This window comes from Gymnoscopelus microlampas (assembly GCF_963454915.1).
Source record: "Gymnoscopelus microlampas genome assembly, chromosome: 5".
Lineage (NCBI taxonomy): Eukaryota > Metazoa > Chordata > Actinopteri > Myctophiformes > Myctophidae > Gymnoscopelus > Gymnoscopelus microlampas.
The window spans coordinates 23,515,040-23,533,345 of record NC_139942.1 but is presented as its reverse complement, the minus strand read 5'-3'; the positions used below and the strand labels follow the sequence as shown (position 1 = coordinate 23,533,345).

Below are 18,306 nucleotides of genomic sequence, written 5' to 3'. Positions count from 1 at the left end.
ACATGTGGCAGGTTGTTGGCAGTTTTTAATGTGGGTCATATAATTATACATGATCCTTCATGTGCTCGTGAGTGACTCGTGTTGTTCGTCTTGCGTTAGGCCGGGTGTGCGTTTCCTCAGTCGGCCAAATAGGGCGATCCCATCGTGCGTCTGGTGACTGGCTATTCTTAGAATTAAACCCGAGACCCAATCCAAAATCTGGTCAAAACCAGCGTTGCCATGTCGGCTTATTTTATAAGCGACTTTGGGCTTCTTTTTTCTGTAAAGTTGCTTTTAAAAATTGGTAGTCGCCGGTTAGGTTTAATTGTTTCTAAAATGTAGTTGCTTATTTGGGCTTGTTTCCATTTCCCCCCATTATTATTTAAACCAGTGGTTCTCAAAAAATTTCATTTCATTTCATTTTAAGAACCCCAAATTTGTTTGTCCCTACAACCCCCATTTGAAATTAATTTGTGCCAGGGAGGGGTACCAGATTTGTGTTGTTAGAATGTCTCATAAATCTTCCAAATCTTCCACATTTTATTCAATTGTTGTTGTTTTTTTAATAGCAGATCAGGTTAAAGTGCTCATGTGGCCTATTGCTTGTTTCTCTTACCAAACCTGGCAACACTGGTCCAGACCCCAGGCACACCCACCGCACCACCGAGGCTTATAAGAGGAGAGAATTCTCGCCGCAGGTTTGGCACAACTTGACTTCTCAACTAAGCAGGACATACAAAATTTAGCCAGTAAGTATTTACGCTAAACTGAGTCATTTAGTTACTTGTGTGTCTGAAGTGAAAAAAATAAGTAAACAAATCACAACAAAATGTTGCCACAAAAGTTGAAACTAATCTTGTTGTAAATTAAGAGTGTTTGGAAATAAAATCTCATTATTCTGGTTCATCTGGTTGTTTTCATGGAACGCCTAAAAACATCCCCATGTGGTACGAGCAGTGAGACTAATTCTTTTACGCTTCTGAATATATCTGATTCCATAAATCTAGGTTTCCAAGGCTGCTCAGAATTGCTTCTTGTGAGATTTAACGAAGATGATGGTGTAAAAGGGTGTTTTTCTTCAAGAAACCCCAAGGAATATACCTGTTATCTCTCTCCCCGGGGCCTCACACTTCCATTCTGAGGAGTAAACAACTATAATGATAGATCCAGATGGTATACTACAGATCATGGGGAGACAATGCAGGTGAGATAAGATACTGTACTGAAACAGTGTGAAGAAGGTCATAACCAATGCGCATTATTGGTTCACCCGCACTTAAAGTTTCACACCTCCTTCACCGTGTTGTGCGTAAATCTTCCCCAATTTGTCGGGTGCTTCTTGCTTGGAATCTAATCGCGTCGTGGCTCAGAACTGGTTTTGAATGCCTGTTGAGTGTGTTGACATTTCTAACTCCAATTACTGTTTCCGTTTTTTTAATCCAATATTTTAGTCAACACAGAGGGGGAAAAAATGTCTACAATTGATGAATTGATGTTTTGGGCCGTATTATTTCACCTTCGCCAAAATCAAGGTGCCTATCACAATGGAATTGAGACTACATCATATTTAAAACTGCTATATGATACAGATATCAATGCTCTTCATAATCTGACAATGATGCACATAAATAATATAATCATAATATAACATTTAAAACAAATAGGCCACTGTAATATATAGTAATGTAATAGTAAGTCTCGATTGACATTGAATGACAGCATCATTAATCAAAGGCAATTGACCACGTGTGACCAAGTGTCACAAGCATCATGTTCCAAACTATTGCTTTGACAGCATATTTCTTTCCTCTCTGGTTCAGTGTGTGAATGTCACAATGAATTAGCACTATAGTATTATGAAGTCCGTCCGGGGTGTCATTTATTTAGCTGTGTGGGGTTTCTACCAATGACATTGTGTGAATAATGCTCATGTCCAATAGCAAGCGTCATTAGCAACTTTATCAATTGTCTTTCTCTCAACAAGCCCAAAGTGTTAATGTATTGCAAAAAAACTATTTGTTTTACTGGTATCCATCAGACGCAGCATGTGGCCATAAATATTCAAGTCACATGCTGGCATAATGGCAGCTGTTCACATGCCTGAGAGGTACTTATAACTTGCACAGGGGGTACATGGCATGTGACAGCTGCTCATCTGCCCTGTCCTGGCCTCTGCACCCAAATATGGAAAGACTGGCTGTATTCTGAGTTGCTATGACAGCGGGTGACGTTGGAGCGCATGTATGCCACCCTAAAGGTCCCCCACACCCCCCTTTTGGTCCCTATGACCTGGACTCAGCCCATGGGGTGTTGAGTGGTGTGTAGAGTTCAGTAAGGGCCTGTCTATCTTATGACTAAATATATTCCCCTGACACCCCTAGCACTTGGCATATACACTATAAACACACACCCTCGATGGCAGGCCATCTGACGGCATGCGAAGACTCCTGGAAAAGTATCACAAGACCATGGCCCTACCTTCTCACGCCAACTATCACTGTCGACAGGAGGTCTTTTCTTAGAATAATGCACGGTATAGGGACATCTGAGGTTAGAATGCATTTACTGGTCTAAGTGGTCATTGCATTCTACACAGGGATCACTTAGAAAATATATTGATCTGAGAGATAGATGAAATATGAAAAATAAATGAAACTATAATGCTTGTGGAAAAAGTTTTGTCTCACCCCATGGCAAAAGGACAAATCATAATATTTCCAGTCATCATTGCTTGCCAGACAGTTTTATGGTTTGTACAAACATTATACATAATGAGATGAGAGACAACAGTTTTCAAGGTTAACTGTCAAAGAATTAATCTCTGGTGGGACTGACCAATATAGTATCAATATAATATCGATATTGTCATATGAGACTCAATATCATCTGAGATTTGTGTTGATAAGTGTTGTCTTTTCCTGGTTTTAAAGGCTGCATTTCAGTAAAGTAATGTAATTTACTGAACTCGGCTGAATCCACTTAGTTACTATATACTTACGCGTTACTTTTGTGATGGCACCAATAGTCATCCCCACAATATTGTCACAATATTGTAATATTTGGTTTTGGTTTTGAAGTTCAGCACCTGCCTTTTTTTACATTGACATATGAATAAAAGTGAAATGTGGTTCTGCATGCCTCTCCTCGTGCCTCAGCATCATGTAGTGTTGTCTATTTGGCTTTTAAAAGGGCATTGGGCCCTTGGAGACTCATTAACCTATAAAGACGGCATGTCTTGGCAGGCTATCTCATTTCATTCATGGATTGATCAAATGCCAGACATCAATTACATAAAAGGGGAATCATTTTGCACAGTGGTTTTGTTTTCCCTTCATTGGCACAGCTAGACCACACATTTAGATTAGAGAAGACTGAGTTGAAGGTGTTGAAACGATTTGTCACTGTATTTGAAAATAGTTCCAACTGCTGTTGCTTTTCTCGATTGTCTTATGTAACTGGTATAATGTATGCAAGACTGTCCTGGTTAAAGGGGGAAGTTTTACACTTCAACCCTGGCATCACTAACTTTCATTATAGGCAAAATAAATCTTTTAACGTGTTTAGAAATAATTGTGAAAATGTTTGAAAATAGGGCTTAAAGCTACACCCTATAACTTTAGTGAATACAATTTTATTTTAAAACCAATATGTATGGTAGAATATCTTAATACAATATAACTAACTAACACAACTGTGGTATAGTTGTAGTCTCAGTGCTCTTCTATATATATATATATATATATATATATATATATATATATATATATATATATATATATATATATATATATATATATATATATATATATTGTTCAGTCCAATCTAATATTCCATACATGAGGCATATTCTTTAAATGTCTACTGTTCTTTGACTTTGTGTTCTCTTTACTACCCCAACATGACACAGTGTTGTAATGATTAAACTCTTGAAACAGTCTTATTGGAAGCAATTCAAATACAGTAGTAGATTCTTATCTATCAAAAGGAAATCCATTATAAACGCTTATCAATAAAGAACCTATATTGTCCACCAAATACAAAGAGCTAACATTTGGCTATGGAGGTTTGTGCATTCAGCAGTTGGCAACATACGGTACAGTACAGTAAGCAGACATGAATTGAACAGATTTTGGCTAGCTTGATTATCAGACTGAAGAGGCAGTTCACTCAGTGAGTGGGCGGGGTCTATGGTCTGGAGCCAGGCTCGATTTTGGCATGAGTTGGTATTTCAGTGTGTTTGTGTGTATATTTACACCAATGTACTGTAGCAATGATAACAGGACACGGAAGTGGATTCAAAAAGTTTCTTATGTTATGTTATGAGACAAAATATTCCTCCCAGTGTGGGATATTTCACTATTAGAAACAAGGTCGGTGGTGAGACCCGTTCTGCTTGTCAGCACTGGGCCGTCCAGAAGGCTCATCATTTAGAAAAATATGTTACATAGTGTTATACAAAATACAATGCTTCTGCCATCAGTTCTTAATAAGTTACATGATTAACTATTTACAAATAAAAGAAAAAAACATATTGGCAAGAAGTATGGTTCCGTTGTTACACATGACTCAAAATGGCATTATTTACAAGTCTATACACAAGTCTCCTTTCATTCACCTCTTACTGTGGAGAGAGAGAGAGAGAGAGAGAGAGAGAGAGAGAGGGAAAGAATACAATAGAAGCTGAATTAATATTCCATAAATCAAGGATGACTTCTCTGTCAGAGAGAACATAGCAGAATCATAAATGCTTTCTATTTACCTATAGGCTGTTCAGCAGAGAGTTGTGAATGCTCTCGTACGCCTGGTTGTAGATCTCGTCCTTTGCTTTCATGCCGTCAAGGTACTCTGTATAGGACAGTGCAGAAATGGTGAACTCAACCGCCATTAAGGTTAACTTTTAATGTGCACAAGTCATTAAATCCTCAAGTGAACGGGGATGAACTTGACATGACCTACCTATGCATCTGCAGTTGTTAGCCATCTCCTGCCTGTGTCTTAAGTACATGGGCCAGACGTGGCCGTCAAACAAACCAGGTGGGTCAGGGAGTGTGTATGTCCTTGTACTGTAGAGGGACAGAATGGATCACGTTAACGCTGCATTCAGTGCAACGCTAGAACACCTCTGAATCACGTCAAGAGCTCTTTACCTCCTCCTCTTTTTGCACTCCTCATACGGGATGGAAATGTAATAGCACTTGTCATATATGTCAAGAAGAGGCCTGCAGGGAGACGGAAATGTTCAGTTCAGTGAAATACTTTTGGCATTGGATTGAAGATGTAGGCCTATAGGCTTTAGTTGACAGTACAAGCTTTGTAAGATCAACTTTACTGGTCCCTGGAGAGCGGGTGGCTATGTAATGTATCTTGGGTATGTTGGAGTGCATGTTACGTAAAGTAAAATGTCATGGGTTAAGCTTCGGTGGATGCAAATTACCCACTTGTAGTTGTAAAGGAGGAAGCCCTCCACGATGAGAATATGGAGCTCTGTGTCAGATTCCTCAGCTTCAGGTGACAGGTTGACTCCGTGGGAGCGGGCGAACTTGACTGGGTTCTCTTGCCAGCCCCTTATAGTGCTGACCATAGCTTCCATGTCCAAGGCAGTGATCACTGTTGCAGAACAAGCACACAGAGAACAGCACGCTTCACTACACATGAAATCGATGTGGCACACCAATGTGCTTTCAACACACATTAGTCACGGTTAGCGTATGGCTCTAGTCATTCTTTGAATATATGACAGAACGTTACAAATTTAACGTTCTCTGCTTATAAAAGCAGAGAACGATTCAGAAATGTGCAGGGAAAGAAAAAGTACATTACTGCATGGTTTTCCTGCACGAAATCCATCTTACCATCCCACTGTCTAAAGCCGTCCTCCCCGACTTCTATCTGATCAGGTTTCTGAAATAACAGTCACCAACAAAACATTGCTGCAACCTCGTAACTAGTCAGAGCTGATCACACCTGGACATGACAAGTCAAGGACTCGTCTCCACTAAAGTTTGCCTGCTAGGGCTGCACAATATTGCCAAAAATTGTATCGCGGTTCATTTTTGCTCAATATTGCCATTGAGATCTGAGTGCTGTCTGTGTTGGTGTGTTTTTGTGTGACAAGTGTAGGAAGTGCTACATGAAACTGCATATGTATGTTGTAAGAGAAAACAACTGTATCCTGAAATTGCTGTAGTCGATTGCAATTTCAATATGTTTCTTTGGTTTATGATGCAGCCCTAGCCTGCACCGCTATGATACCCCTGCGCCGCCATTGCAGCAAGGGCATAATGCTATTCTGAGAAGGCACATGTACCTTAACTGCCCTCTTGTGATTAATGGGAGTACAGTGTGTGTTCATTCGCAACATGGAAAAAGGTGACATCAGCCACTCTTTTATCAAAATATAAAAAAGAAAAAGTTTGATCAGTGGTCAATTGAACCATTGAATGTTAACTCTGGTGCAGATAAAAAGGTGCTATGGGACTAAAACGCCTCATGTCAACTGAGGTTATTGACCAAGTAAAGAACTTGTTTGCACAACTTGCAACGTGAAGGTGCAGAGTTGGGCTTTTAGTGGGGACGCTCAACCTTTTCATTGGGTGTCCAGGAGACAATCAGTCAAATGAATTACTAGGCAACTCAGATGACAAGTGCAGGTGAGATTGGTTTACTGTCATCTGCAAATAACCAATGTGCTAGAGTGCTCAAGGACAAGTCTAATATAACATAGCCTATAAATATGTCAAAGAAACAGTACATGAATGATATATCTGCATTAACTTAGCATCTACTTGAGCATCTACTTTGGTTTACTTGTATCTTGGCTGTGATTTGTTGTGCATCTTACCTTGAAAAAGTCATCCTGATGCACCACACAACAGTTTGGCAATGTCTTTATTAGTCTGTTTGTTAACGTTGTCTTTCCACCGTTGGTCACGCTGAAATGAGAAAGAATGTTGTCTCAGTTAACTCAGACCTATGTGTAAAATGTTTTTTCTTCTTAAATTACTATGAAAAGCAACTATTAAGAACAAAACGTTAAATTGATTCATTCATTCAGACTTACCCGCCAATTCCTATGATGAACTTCATTTTCACTTCTGGACTTTGGTCTCGTCTAGAATTCAGTAAGTACAAGAAGGGAACCCAACAAAAAAAAACTTTCTTACAAAGTTTATTTTTCCAATTATTCTTTAGAAACTTTGGTCTTCTCTTTCTTTCTCCCCGGCCAGAATGTTCCCTTCTTTTACTACTTCATTGATAGAAGATCACTCTACCGGGGTATATATAGGGTTCAACCACAGCGTCACTTTGTGTGTCACTATAGCCCACATGCACCTCAGACCAGTCCCTCCCTTTTTACTGTAGCCAATAAGGTGTTACTGTCCACTACTAATCCCTCCCTTTTACTGTAGCCAATAAGGCGCTACTGTACACTGGACCTGACCAGTCAGGGGAGATTTTGGTGGTTGAATGAAAGGGGATATCCGACTTTCCACCTGCTGCCCATTCTCTGTTCACACAGCGATGCAGGGGTCAGTTTGAACTGGCAGGCAGAGAAAATCCCCCATCAGATGGTAGCCGGGTTGCAGGGTACCTAGAAGATAATAAAAAATCTGTGGGGCTAAGCTGTGAATCACAATGTTAATTCTCTGTGAATGTTTAGAGAGCCTGTCAAAGACAGAACAGCAGCCCAATAGAACAAGGAACTGTGGTGGAATGTATAATATCCCTCTGCAAAACATTATCATGACATGTAGATCTTTTGTAGAGGCTGCGATTATGTAAAAGTTACCATCTCCCTTCACTCATTTTGTAAATGTAGAGCACTTCATTCATATAGCGCATGTCATTATTGTATTCTACAAAAAGAAGCACAGCGTATAGTATGTGACTCGTAGGTTAATTGTAGATTGCTTTCCAGAGTTGTAAAACGTGTCTCAGACACGGTGTGGAGGGGGCCTTTGGCTTTTGAGTGTGCAATCATTAACATTTACATGATTGCACATGAAAGCCCATGATAAAGCCCATGATAAAGCTTGGGTCCTTTGGATGACAGTGCTGAACAAATCCTATATTCAGTTCTTGAGAGGAAATTTTCCATGCGTAGACAGCTTTGGGTGGGTGAAAGGAAGCATCACTATATTTAGTTTGGCTGGTGTTTGTGTGTGTGTGTGTGTGTGTGTGTTTGGGGGGGGGGACTGCTGCATCACACATAGCCTACAGTATTTCTTATGCAACCAGCTGAAACACATGGCCCCTAGCCGAGTGACTGGGCCATATTTACCCTGTTTACTCTGCTACACATTACTATGACTTGTAAATTATGTGTTTGAACTTCATCTTAGAATCTTGAAGATGTTTGCTGGGAAGTGTGTATCTCTGTGTTGTGATAGAAAAAAATCTATAATATTGAAAATAGCAGATATACAAGCTCACATCGCCTTGCATAGCATCATGCTGGGAGCTTGTAGATCTGCTATTTTCACTACAGGTATATCTGAAATAGGGCATAAATAGTTAAATCATAATGTACTTTTTCCCTTCCTAGAAGTGTAGTGGAGTCAAAAGTAAAAATGTTCTCCTTGAAATGTAATGCAGTGAAAGTCTCCAAAGTATCAAAAAATTACAAATACTTAAAGGGATATTTCACTTAAAAAAGGGAACTGAGTGTTTTTATTTTTCTTGTTTGTTCTGTTTTTTGTTTGTATCTATAACTGTTTGTTGTTGTTTTTATGTTGTATATTTTATTTTTGAATTCATACCAAATTATTTGTCAGTCTTTTCTTGTTTTATATTTTATAGTTGTTTATACTCTGATGTGTTTATCATTTTACTAACAATTCCAATAAAAAAAGTATTAAAAAAGAAAAGAAAAAAAAATCATCTACTCAGGCTTTTTGTAGCACCCCAGATAGTTTTTATGTTGCTTGATTCAGTTTTTAGATATTTGATATTCATCAGACATGCCCCCTTCCTATACAAACCCATTGTAACTTCAAACTCCATTTTAACCATGTTAGATTTATCGGAAACATCTGTCTTTGGTTCTGGTGACTGATATTGTCCTCCTAATACGTGAGGAGACGTATTACGACCCCCCCCCAAAAAAAAACAATTTATTTTAAATATCTTTGGGGGAAAATTGAAAATTTAATACAATAAAAAAGAAATACAATAAATGAAAAAGTAATCGAAAAAACACGGCCCCTCACGTATTAGGAGGGCAGGATGAGTCAAAAATTTAGTTTGAAGTTATAATGGGTTTGTATAGGAATGGGGTGTGTCTGATAAAATGTATATCAAATATCTAAATACTGAATCAAGCAACTTAAAAACTCTCTGGGGTGTTCACAAAGGCCTGAGCAGACACTAAAATGACCCAATCTTTTTTTGAAAGTTAAATATCCCTTTAAGTATAGGAAACAAGTAAATGTACTTCGTTACTGTCCACCACTGTGAACAATACCTTATACAGCACGTCTTAGTTGAACTTTGAGTCCTATAGATAAGTGTATAGCATGTGGAGAGTGCCATGTTTCACGCCTACAACACCTCAATGGAAGAATGGTTGTTGACACCACGTGATGATAATGATAACACAAAGCCAAAGGCACTGTCTTGATATACTGTAGTAGCAATGTGACATATTTGAACAAGACACCTCCTACTGATAAAATAATTGACCTTATGCCACATAAGTACACAGTCGTAAGGCATCTAAACATAATGCTGCACCATGTGACCCCTTTCAAGTTGAAACCTGATCTAATTACATTTAGAATAAAAAAATCATTCAAATGAACATGTTGGGAATTTCTTTTCAAAGACTTAACAGGTTAACGGTTGAAATGATTCCCTGATGTATGTGTTCTGCACACATTACATGGGGTTTATTACAGCATTTAATAATATTTAACTTTTTATATATGCATATTATATTTGTGGCGATCCCCAAACATGTCATGAGATGCCAAACTGAATGCTACTGCACTTGCCAATAACGACTATTGGATGGACATGATATAATTTAGATGATAGCCGGACACGATTAAGAACATATTTCTGTATATTATATTATTATGTTATATTTTATTATATATTATTGTAGATTGGCAATTGGCTCATTCCGCTACATCCCTTAAGGGGGCCAGGGGAACAGGAGAATTGTAATTGGCTAGTTGGTAGCAGGCGCTTCTTCCGGGGGATGATTGCGATGCTATTATTATAAAGATTTTTTTTTTATAGTTGTCAACCATTGACTAATTTGAAAATATTCAAGAATTGAAGTCCTTGGTCTGCTGTCAGCATGCATTGATGAGATTATATGCAAACAGACACACCGGTGAAAGCTGGCAGAGATAATAATGCTGGGAGAGATAATAATGGAGGGTCACAGATAGTAATATCACAAGGACATACGCATGAAGACTAACATTTCCAAATAACCCCCATAAATAGAGGCACGTGATCACATGACCTCATGCCAGTGTCTTCAGTGGGTACTACAGCACTGTTTACAACTGACACAGTGTGACATTGATCACACGACTTCATGCCAATCTCTTCAGTGGGAACCACAGCACTGTTAACAAGTAACATCAACCTTCTTGGTCTGTATGTGTAAAAGATACACAGTATTCTCATAAATCATAACATCAACGTTAATAGCTTACTTGGAAACATCAAAAATATTTGTGAGCAAAACCTTGACCCAGCTACGGGGTATTATAAGGATGAACTTTGCTTGTCATTTTGTCTTGAGTCATGTCAAAGATAAATATAGTGTTAGTGTAGTAGAATGGAATGATAATCATAGGACAACCTTTTGTGTTGTGTTTTTTATCATTTATTTTTCATACAAACAATAAATGGCACATGTTCATAAATAACACTTTAAGCTATTCATTTGATTCTCCAAATATATATCTTGTCATTTGTAACAATGTATGCCTTCAGTCTCGTAAAAGTATCTCATAAAACAGGATGTCAACGGACAAAAAAATAGACAGCATGAAACTTAACAGAGAAGGAGAAACAAGCATGCCACTTGCAAATAGAACTTTGGACAACGTTTAAATTGTAATACAACAAAGAAACAAATTCTGCTGGCGTAATATTTCATTTGAGCCTAAGGAGAACATAACGATTGCATATAATATTTGTTGCTTCTTCCATAAAATGAATAACACCCATGCTTTTTATATCAAACCAAATGTCTGTGCAAAAACCTTTCTCAAAAATACAGTATTTACAATTTGAAAATGAGTACCCGGCATGATTGGAATCAGCTTTTATGTCCTTAATGTGTAGTTGATGTGGTGTCAAATAGCTCTGTCTCCAAATCATGCTGAGGAGAAATTTAGCAGGTACAGTAAATGAAATCAGAATTAAACATGCTGGGAAGGACTACTGCAGTTGTTGCTTCTGTTCAGGATACTACTGTAACTTCTTACACCTGCTTGTGTCATATATGATTGTGTTAGTGTATGTGTAAAAAGAAGAAAAACACATGTAGGTGATCTGTATAAGGATATTTCTGATGAATACGGCTCTACGGGTGCACTAGGAGAATTATGCCTGTCTGTGTGCATTGCTGGTGGAGGCCCATTTTATTGGATACACAGATCCTCTCTGGAGATTCTGGAATTTAACATAGATGTAGCAAGGTTAGTTCCATCTGTGCAGTACTGTACTTCTCTACAACAGTTTTGCAATGTACTGTAGCTGTAATTGTTCTTTTTGGGGAGTGATTTTGATCTGATCAATAGAGCAAAATCACCGTTAGTAGAAGAACATCAGGCTATCAGTTGGCACACTTAGTTCTTATAAATTGAAACAGACACATCATATATAGTAATGCACATATTGTATGTATCTAAAACAATTTCATTGTCAGAATTCTGCTAATTGTAATTATTGAACAATACTGCACATCACCACCCCTCACTCATTGTTATTTATCCAAATCAGTTTCATAACTGGAATGTCAGTGGGTGGTCCCTCCTGGAAATCCATCCTGACACATATCAGGTTTGTCCCAATTATTTTGTTTCGGCTTCTTTTTCTCAGTAAAAGGTTGGGAGATCATTCCCCGGGCCATTCCTGGGATGTCAGCCAAACCCCCTGCGCGGGACTTGCTGTATCAAACTAAAATGGCAGATGTGGCAGACCTATGCTAATAATATTGTGGCTGATACAGCCACTACAGCACAGTGAGGCGATTCCAAAATAAAAGAAAATTGAATAAAAATCTTAATATTCCTCTGATTTCCATACAGGCTGTGGGATCGGATTGGCTTTGCCAGGTCTGTACTTAATGTCCCTCAGTCAGTAGTACATTCCTGTTAAAAATAGTATTGATTGCTGGTGTACAGACAGTGTTTAAAGAGTTGAGCAGATGTGGTTTATGTAACACAGCTTGTAGGTCTATAAAGTAAGCTAATGCGTACGAAGACATGTATCATAATTTGAGGCTCAACTCACGTTGAGTCGTAAATTCGCACAAATGAAACATGTCATGGCAGAATACAAAATGACTTGGACTTACTTGACTCGCATTCCTGAAACTAGAGACTTGATTTGAGTAAGGACAGGATGATTGATAGAATATCTCTAAACATTTCTGCAATTCTTTCTAAAGTCTCTGTTGCTTTTTAAGACATTAATCAATGAAGACACATGATACAGATCTATACATTCTCGAACAAGTATTTTAGTGCACTAATATTTGCATTTGCCTCATGATAGCCTGTGCGTGGTTCCACTTGTATTCTAATGGCACATTGGAAACTAGGGGATCCACCTGAGACTTGAGCCTTTGCACAAGGGACGTGACCCTCGACATGGACGTAATAGCTGTCCGCTGTGACCCAAGCATGGGGTGGCATGTCCCAACCTTTGGCATATGCACTGTGGATACACCCCGGTCTTTGCAGAAGGGTACACTTCCTTGTATGTCAGAGCTAAGTTACACTCGTTTGACATTACAAAACAGTTGAGGTTGAGTTGATAAACAGGCTGCTGTTGTGAAATCGGCGGGAACCCTTACCTTTAATGTCCAATGCTTCATTCCACTTCGTATACCATCATTGATTTTGGCCTGGGAGTGAAAGATTAAGAGGTGAGCTATAAGTAAACATAAAATTGTTGCAGGTTTACTTAGCCATAGGCTTTGCGTTCTGTTGGTTTAATATAATCACATGGATGCAAAAAAACCTCTTGCACCAATTCACACATTGAAGAGAAGGGATGCATAGTCTAAAATTCACAGAAAAGTGATACTGGGATTGATTGTTCTGCAGCTTCTTTCACATAACTGTGGCACTGCAGCCAATGTTCTGAGTAATGAGGTCACCTTTCTTTAGGTGGTGTTGAGTTGGTCTGCTGCTGTTCAAGTCTATAGGTCAGAGAGAGAGAGAGAGAGAGAGAGAGAGAGAGAGAGAGAGAGAGAGAGAGAGAGAGAGAGAATGATCAGTGATTGATTGAATACTTTATTAGACAGAAATGCAAACAGCACAAGCTATTGCTATTGCAATGCAATATTATAGGCTTTACCTTAACTTCTGTGCTCTTATCTTCTCATGCTCATACCTTGGATAAATAGAATAAAGGTTTGTGACTTAAAGTGAACAGTCTCATTATAAGGTGCATTAATTAGAAAAAAAGAAGAAAAAAAGTCTGCTACACACTTAAACAGTGAACTGAATACAAAGGCACACCAAAGTACAAGACTTACTCGGCTTAGCCAATATTGCACTGAATTAAAAGAAAACACCTAATTTGACACCATATGAAAAAAAAGGAAAGGAACTTATTTACAATTGATTTATTGTTTGGCCCCTGTCTGTTCGCATACAATTATGTAATCAGCTAGCTAGACAGTGTGAACAGGCTTAGTGACCCAACAGTGACCCCTGGGGTCTGAGAGTACTTACTGCAGCACACAGTCTGGGATCTGCACAAGTTCCATTGGGATGATCTGGCTTAGTTCCTCCAGGGTGTGAACATAGCGGATCTTCTCCATGAACTTCACACTGCAGAGGGTCAATAACAGCTTTACACAATCACCACCATTAACCCAAAGAAGGGAACTGGAGGACATGAATAATTTCTGATGCTTAAATTTAACCACATGCTCCGCAGCGTCCCTATTCTGGCCATGTCATAATAGGTGAACATTCTGCGAGAATAGGCCAACATTCTGCATAAAGATTTGATGTAGAGGGAAAAATGAGGAGACAAAAAGCACAAGCCCCTGGGGTACCACGTCACTTAACAAAGTAGCCTATCCACGAGTTTCCACTGTTCCATGGGGCATTGAGGCCCCCCTGTTGTCAGTCATTCTGGACAGACTGACAAGAGGAAGTGATGCCCATAATTCCTTAAGAAACTTGGATATAGGGTTTAACTATAAGTTGTTAGAGGAATAGTTCACCCAAAAATGTATATACTGTAGTTATCTACCCTTATGCACAGATGATGTTTCTTTGTCCACATGCACACTTCATAGCAGATTCTCTAAAACAGCTGAAGTCAATGGTAACCAGTTCTTTAAAGTTCAAAAAGGGCAAACAATAAAGATCATTACTCACTGCATGTAGCATAATCCAAATCTTCTCAAGCCAAACGACTGCATTGTGAGTGGAAAATAACTATATTCACACCATTATTTAGTGCAAATCTTTACTACAGCCATTGTTAACTTTCGTGGGGCACAGTTCATGTTGTCATCGCGTTTGCATATTTAATGGTATGAATTATTCAAATCTGCCATTGTCTTGGAGGTGCATTGATTGATTGAATACTTTATTTAGAAGTTTGCACATGAAAGTACAGTTCAAATACAAGGTCAACTAAATAGGACTAAAAAAGCCAATGGCTTGTTTCAATTGGGGTCCTTTTGTACTCAATTCATAGTGACATTAAATGACAGACAGATATACGCTACTATGCAGAACATGATATAAACAGTTTAGAAATGAAAAATAAGAAAAACTAAAAATATGCACAGTAAAAAGTTTGAGGGGGGGTGCAAACAACACTTGTATCAGCATTGAGTTTGTGACACGGATTGAGTACATTACATAACCTATGGTTATGTAATGTATTGCAGGGACCCGCAGCAACCACCATCTTATGACAAATGAGGACATCCAAATGTCCAAAACGAGCCAAAAAAAAAGAGCCCAATCCACACAAGGGGCACCTTTGTTTGCACCTCCAACACGCTGACGTAACATTGATTTCCTTTCCCTATTTGCACGTACTAGGGTGTGACGTGAATGTAGCTAAAGAATGTAAGTATAGGTAGCTGCAGTCAAACATGGCACTGGGGCGACGGGGTGTCGACACAAATAGGCATGTAAACACAAGTAGACGGGTTGACATCAAGCTGGGCAGGTTGACACCAAGCTGTAACTATCCAATCCAAAGCAGGCGCATCGACAGTAGCGGCCTTGAGCTACTACTGATCAGTTATAATCTGTATTTAAATTACATATGGTTAGTTTCCTCATTGAGTCGTTGACAACCCGCCCACAGTACTGGTGTCGACACACTGACTTGTGTCGACACACGCCCATGCTCCAGGGCCTTGTTTGTCTGCAGCTTCCCATCACTCACTGTATTATGTAGAAATATTATGGTAATTTTTACCTCTTTATGGAACTCTAAAGAACTGGTGTATCTGCTATGGATTGGCAACATCCCTGCATGTTATGTAGATAAAGACCTATGTTTCAATGGCATAGATAATAATAATTATGTCAAAATTATTTTCATTTCTGGGTGAACTATTCCCTTAAGATCTGTGGTGCACATAATTCTGTGTCCTGGGTTGACTCCAACTGGAGCAACTATGTTGCATGTCATTCCAATTCCGTCTCTCTATAATCTCCTATCTTGGAGCAACAACGACAACAAAACTGCCTAAAATATTCTTATAAAACAATGCTTCTATGTTTTCATCTAAATGTATTGGTATAGCTGAAGAAGTTCAAACATCCTCCATATGTACAGTCTTTAAGGTCAACACAATTCCATAGCGTAACTAACTATTGTCATGAAATGTACAGTATCTGTAAATCAATCGTGTCTGCACCAGCATTATCAAGACATAGTGGATTGTAATTGTCTTTATTTTTATTCAAAAGTTTGTGATGACTGTGTGTGAGTCTCTGTGCAATGTGACAGCCTGATATCAGGCTCCTTCAAACGCTTAGTGGACTTTGTAATGAATTTATTTTTCCATTGTTTGTTGTTTACTTGTTTCAGGAAGGTCATCAGAGCAGTGGCCCCCAAATCAACTCAAAAGACCAGCTGACCACACAACACCACATACAGTAGAATCTATCCAGGTGCTCACCTGATGAAAGGTCTGGAGAGAGCCAGGACTGTGCGAATGAACCACGAGGGGTGAGCAATGATCAGACACCTCAAGTTCTTCTTTAACCTACAAGGACATTCAGGCAAATCATCATCATCATCATCATTTTCACAATTTTTATCACCATCACTATCTTAATAATCTTAACGATAATCAACAATTAATACATTCATTCATTCATAAAATATTAATTAAACCTATTTTATCTTCACCCAGCTGATTGCTGCCCAAGTGGTCAGACTTGAGCGCAGGGGGGAGCAGTTAGGGGTTAGGTGTCTTGCTCAGGGACATGCACCTCGACACATTGCCGGGGCCAGGAATCAAACCTGGGACCTTCTGTTTCCCATGCATTAATGTTTCTCCTTTATGATGTGATGCATGTTACCTCCTGTCAATCATTTGGTAGCATCTTTTCATCCAGCTGAGGCCAGGCATCTTCCTGCGGGGCGTGGCTCCGTTCAGATAGATGATCATGTAGTCTTCAGCCACCAGCAGCTCCAGACTGCTGATAACATATCTGAGGACAACACAGACACACCGCTCATGTGATCAGTTCACTTTCTATTAAGCCCGATTCATACTTTGTCACCAATGTCATGTGCCAAGAATAGCCAACTCACAGCACAAGCTGTCGGTCTGCTATTCTCAACCGTTAATGGTACACGACCTCATCGTGCGACGGAGCATGAATTAGGCTTCAGGATTATAAGATATAGGAAATTGAATTTACCATGAAAGGTTATAACAGTGTTGTGTTCTAGTTTTTTTTCGGAAGGTATACGCTACGATACGATGCTCGTGGTCGTGGGTATACGCTCTCGCGTTTTCAATGGATGAAACAGTTTTTGAAGGTATACGGTAGCGACGAAAAAAAATCTCAAGGTATACGCCGTACACAGCATCTGACGGTAGAACACACCACTGGTTATCAACCACAAAGTTGTGATGATGATCAATCAAATGAAATTGATCTCAATGCAAAAAAATAATAAAGATAGTGTACTGGATTACTTTTCCGTTATCTTTTGGGCAGAAACCTTGTATCTCCATATTTCAAATTTGTCATACTACAGTGTCACCTACAATTAGCAAACAAAAAGCTGATCTACAAGCTTAGAATGCGGTGCGGTGCTTGTAGATCTGCAAATTTTGCTATGTTTAAATGTTTAAAGTGAAAATAGCTAAGTGTGTCTGTGGGTTTTATAATTATAATATATTGAACCAATGAAAAGGGTTAACAAGGGCTTGTGACTAAATAATAACTATATTGGATCCATTGGAACACGTGTTCTTTTGTCCATTTCCTGAAAAATTACGGTTTCCACTTGATTGCAGCAATATGATAAATCAAATGCTTTGGAACGGAAACGCTGATTAAATTGTATAACAGATTCACGGATAAAATCAAAGAATGTCTTTTTTAAATAAAAAGGTCCCATGTGTCTGAGACTGTATATAAAGCCTGCTCGTCAATAACTGACCACTGAGAGACGAACATGTATCTTACAGGAAGATGTTTTCCATGATGTACGAGTAATCGTCACAGCTGCTGTCTGGGAGATGACAGGCTGCAAACACCACGATGGCACTCAGACCTTCCCCGTAATAACCTGAGAGGACGGACAATATTCAGGTCAGGTCAGGTCAGTTGATGCCTCTACAGGAGACTTACAAATAATACAGTCCAGAGACACACACACACACACACACACACACACACACACACACACACACACACACACACACACACACACACACACACACACACACGTTTTTATTACTATACTTGTGAGGACATCAACATTTTAGGAGCATTTTTTAACCTTAACCCTGAAGCCAATTTCTTTTGTCTTTTAACACACACACACACACACACACACACACACACACACACACACACACACACACACACACACACACACACACACACACACACACACACACAC

The 18,306-nt window shown here is 39.0% G+C and overlaps 2 protein-coding genes and 1 long non-coding RNA gene across 5 annotated transcripts in view; 1 reads left to right on the top strand and 2 right to left on the bottom strand.

Annotated features, from left to right (window-relative positions):
- The first annotated feature begins 659 nt into the window (after nucleotides 1-659).
- The window catches only part of LOC311046111, an 18,679-nt gene continuing 1,032 nt past the window's right edge, over nucleotides 660-18,306 (top strand). The window contains exons 1-4 of one of the 2 annotated variants that reach the window (XR_014600834.1): nucleotides 660-728; nucleotides 987-1,183; nucleotides 16,249-16,389; nucleotides 17,870-17,993. This is a non-coding gene — a long non-coding RNA (uncharacterized lncRNA). Of the gene's footprint in view, nucleotides 729-986; nucleotides 1,184-16,248; nucleotides 16,390-17,869; nucleotides 18,004-18,306 lie in introns of both variants that reach the window. The other variant, XR_014600835.1, reaches the window with a different exon arrangement.
- On the bottom strand, nucleotides 4,270-7,214 carry LOC311045367 (nicotinamide riboside kinase 2-like). The gene is made up of 8 exons (XM_084057211.1): nucleotides 7,040-7,214; nucleotides 6,821-6,911; nucleotides 5,832-5,880; nucleotides 5,418-5,586; nucleotides 5,127-5,198; nucleotides 4,936-5,042; nucleotides 4,739-4,824; nucleotides 4,270-4,600 (listed from the first exon to the last, which is right to left on the bottom strand). Exons 1-7 carry the CDS (start codon nucleotides 7,063-7,065, stop codon nucleotides 4,739-4,741), a joined length of 600 nt encoding a protein of 199 aa, XP_083913337.1. The 5' UTR covers nucleotides 7,066-7,214; the 3' UTR covers nucleotides 4,270-4,600.
- LOC311046110 (caytaxin-like) overlaps nucleotides 10,839-18,306 on the bottom strand; it is a 14,446-nt gene continuing 6,978 nt past the window's right edge. For both annotated transcript variants that reach the window (XM_084058244.1, XM_084058245.1), the window contains 8 exons: nucleotides 17,868-17,970; nucleotides 16,746-16,877; nucleotides 16,340-16,426; nucleotides 13,911-14,009; nucleotides 13,531-13,566; nucleotides 13,331-13,372; nucleotides 13,025-13,075; nucleotides 10,839-11,616 (listed from right to left, as the gene is read on the bottom strand). In XM_084058244.1, coding sequence (XP_083914370.1) covers nucleotides 13,042-13,075; nucleotides 13,331-13,372; nucleotides 13,531-13,566; nucleotides 13,911-14,009; nucleotides 16,340-16,426; nucleotides 16,746-16,877; nucleotides 17,868-17,970 — 533 coding nt within the window. In that variant the 3' untranslated portion in view covers nucleotides 10,839-11,616; nucleotides 13,025-13,041. The remainder of the gene's footprint in view (nucleotides 11,617-13,024; nucleotides 13,076-13,330; nucleotides 13,373-13,530; nucleotides 13,567-13,910; nucleotides 14,010-16,339; nucleotides 16,427-16,745; nucleotides 16,878-17,867; nucleotides 17,971-18,306) is intronic.

Excerpts from the sequence above, each read along its gene's own strand:
- LOC311045367 (XM_084057211.1), bottom strand. The coding sequence starts at position 7,065 with ATGAAGTTCATCATAGGAATTGGCGG. Across the intron at positions 5,043-5,126 it reads GAGTGCAAAAAGAGGAGGAG|TACAAGGACATACACACTCC; the intron begins GTAAAGAGCTCT and ends GTCCCTCTACAG. Across the intron at positions 4,825-4,935 it reads TAACAACTGCAGATGCATAG|AGTACCTTGACGGCATGAAA; the intron begins GTAGGTCATGTC and ends TGTCCTATACAG.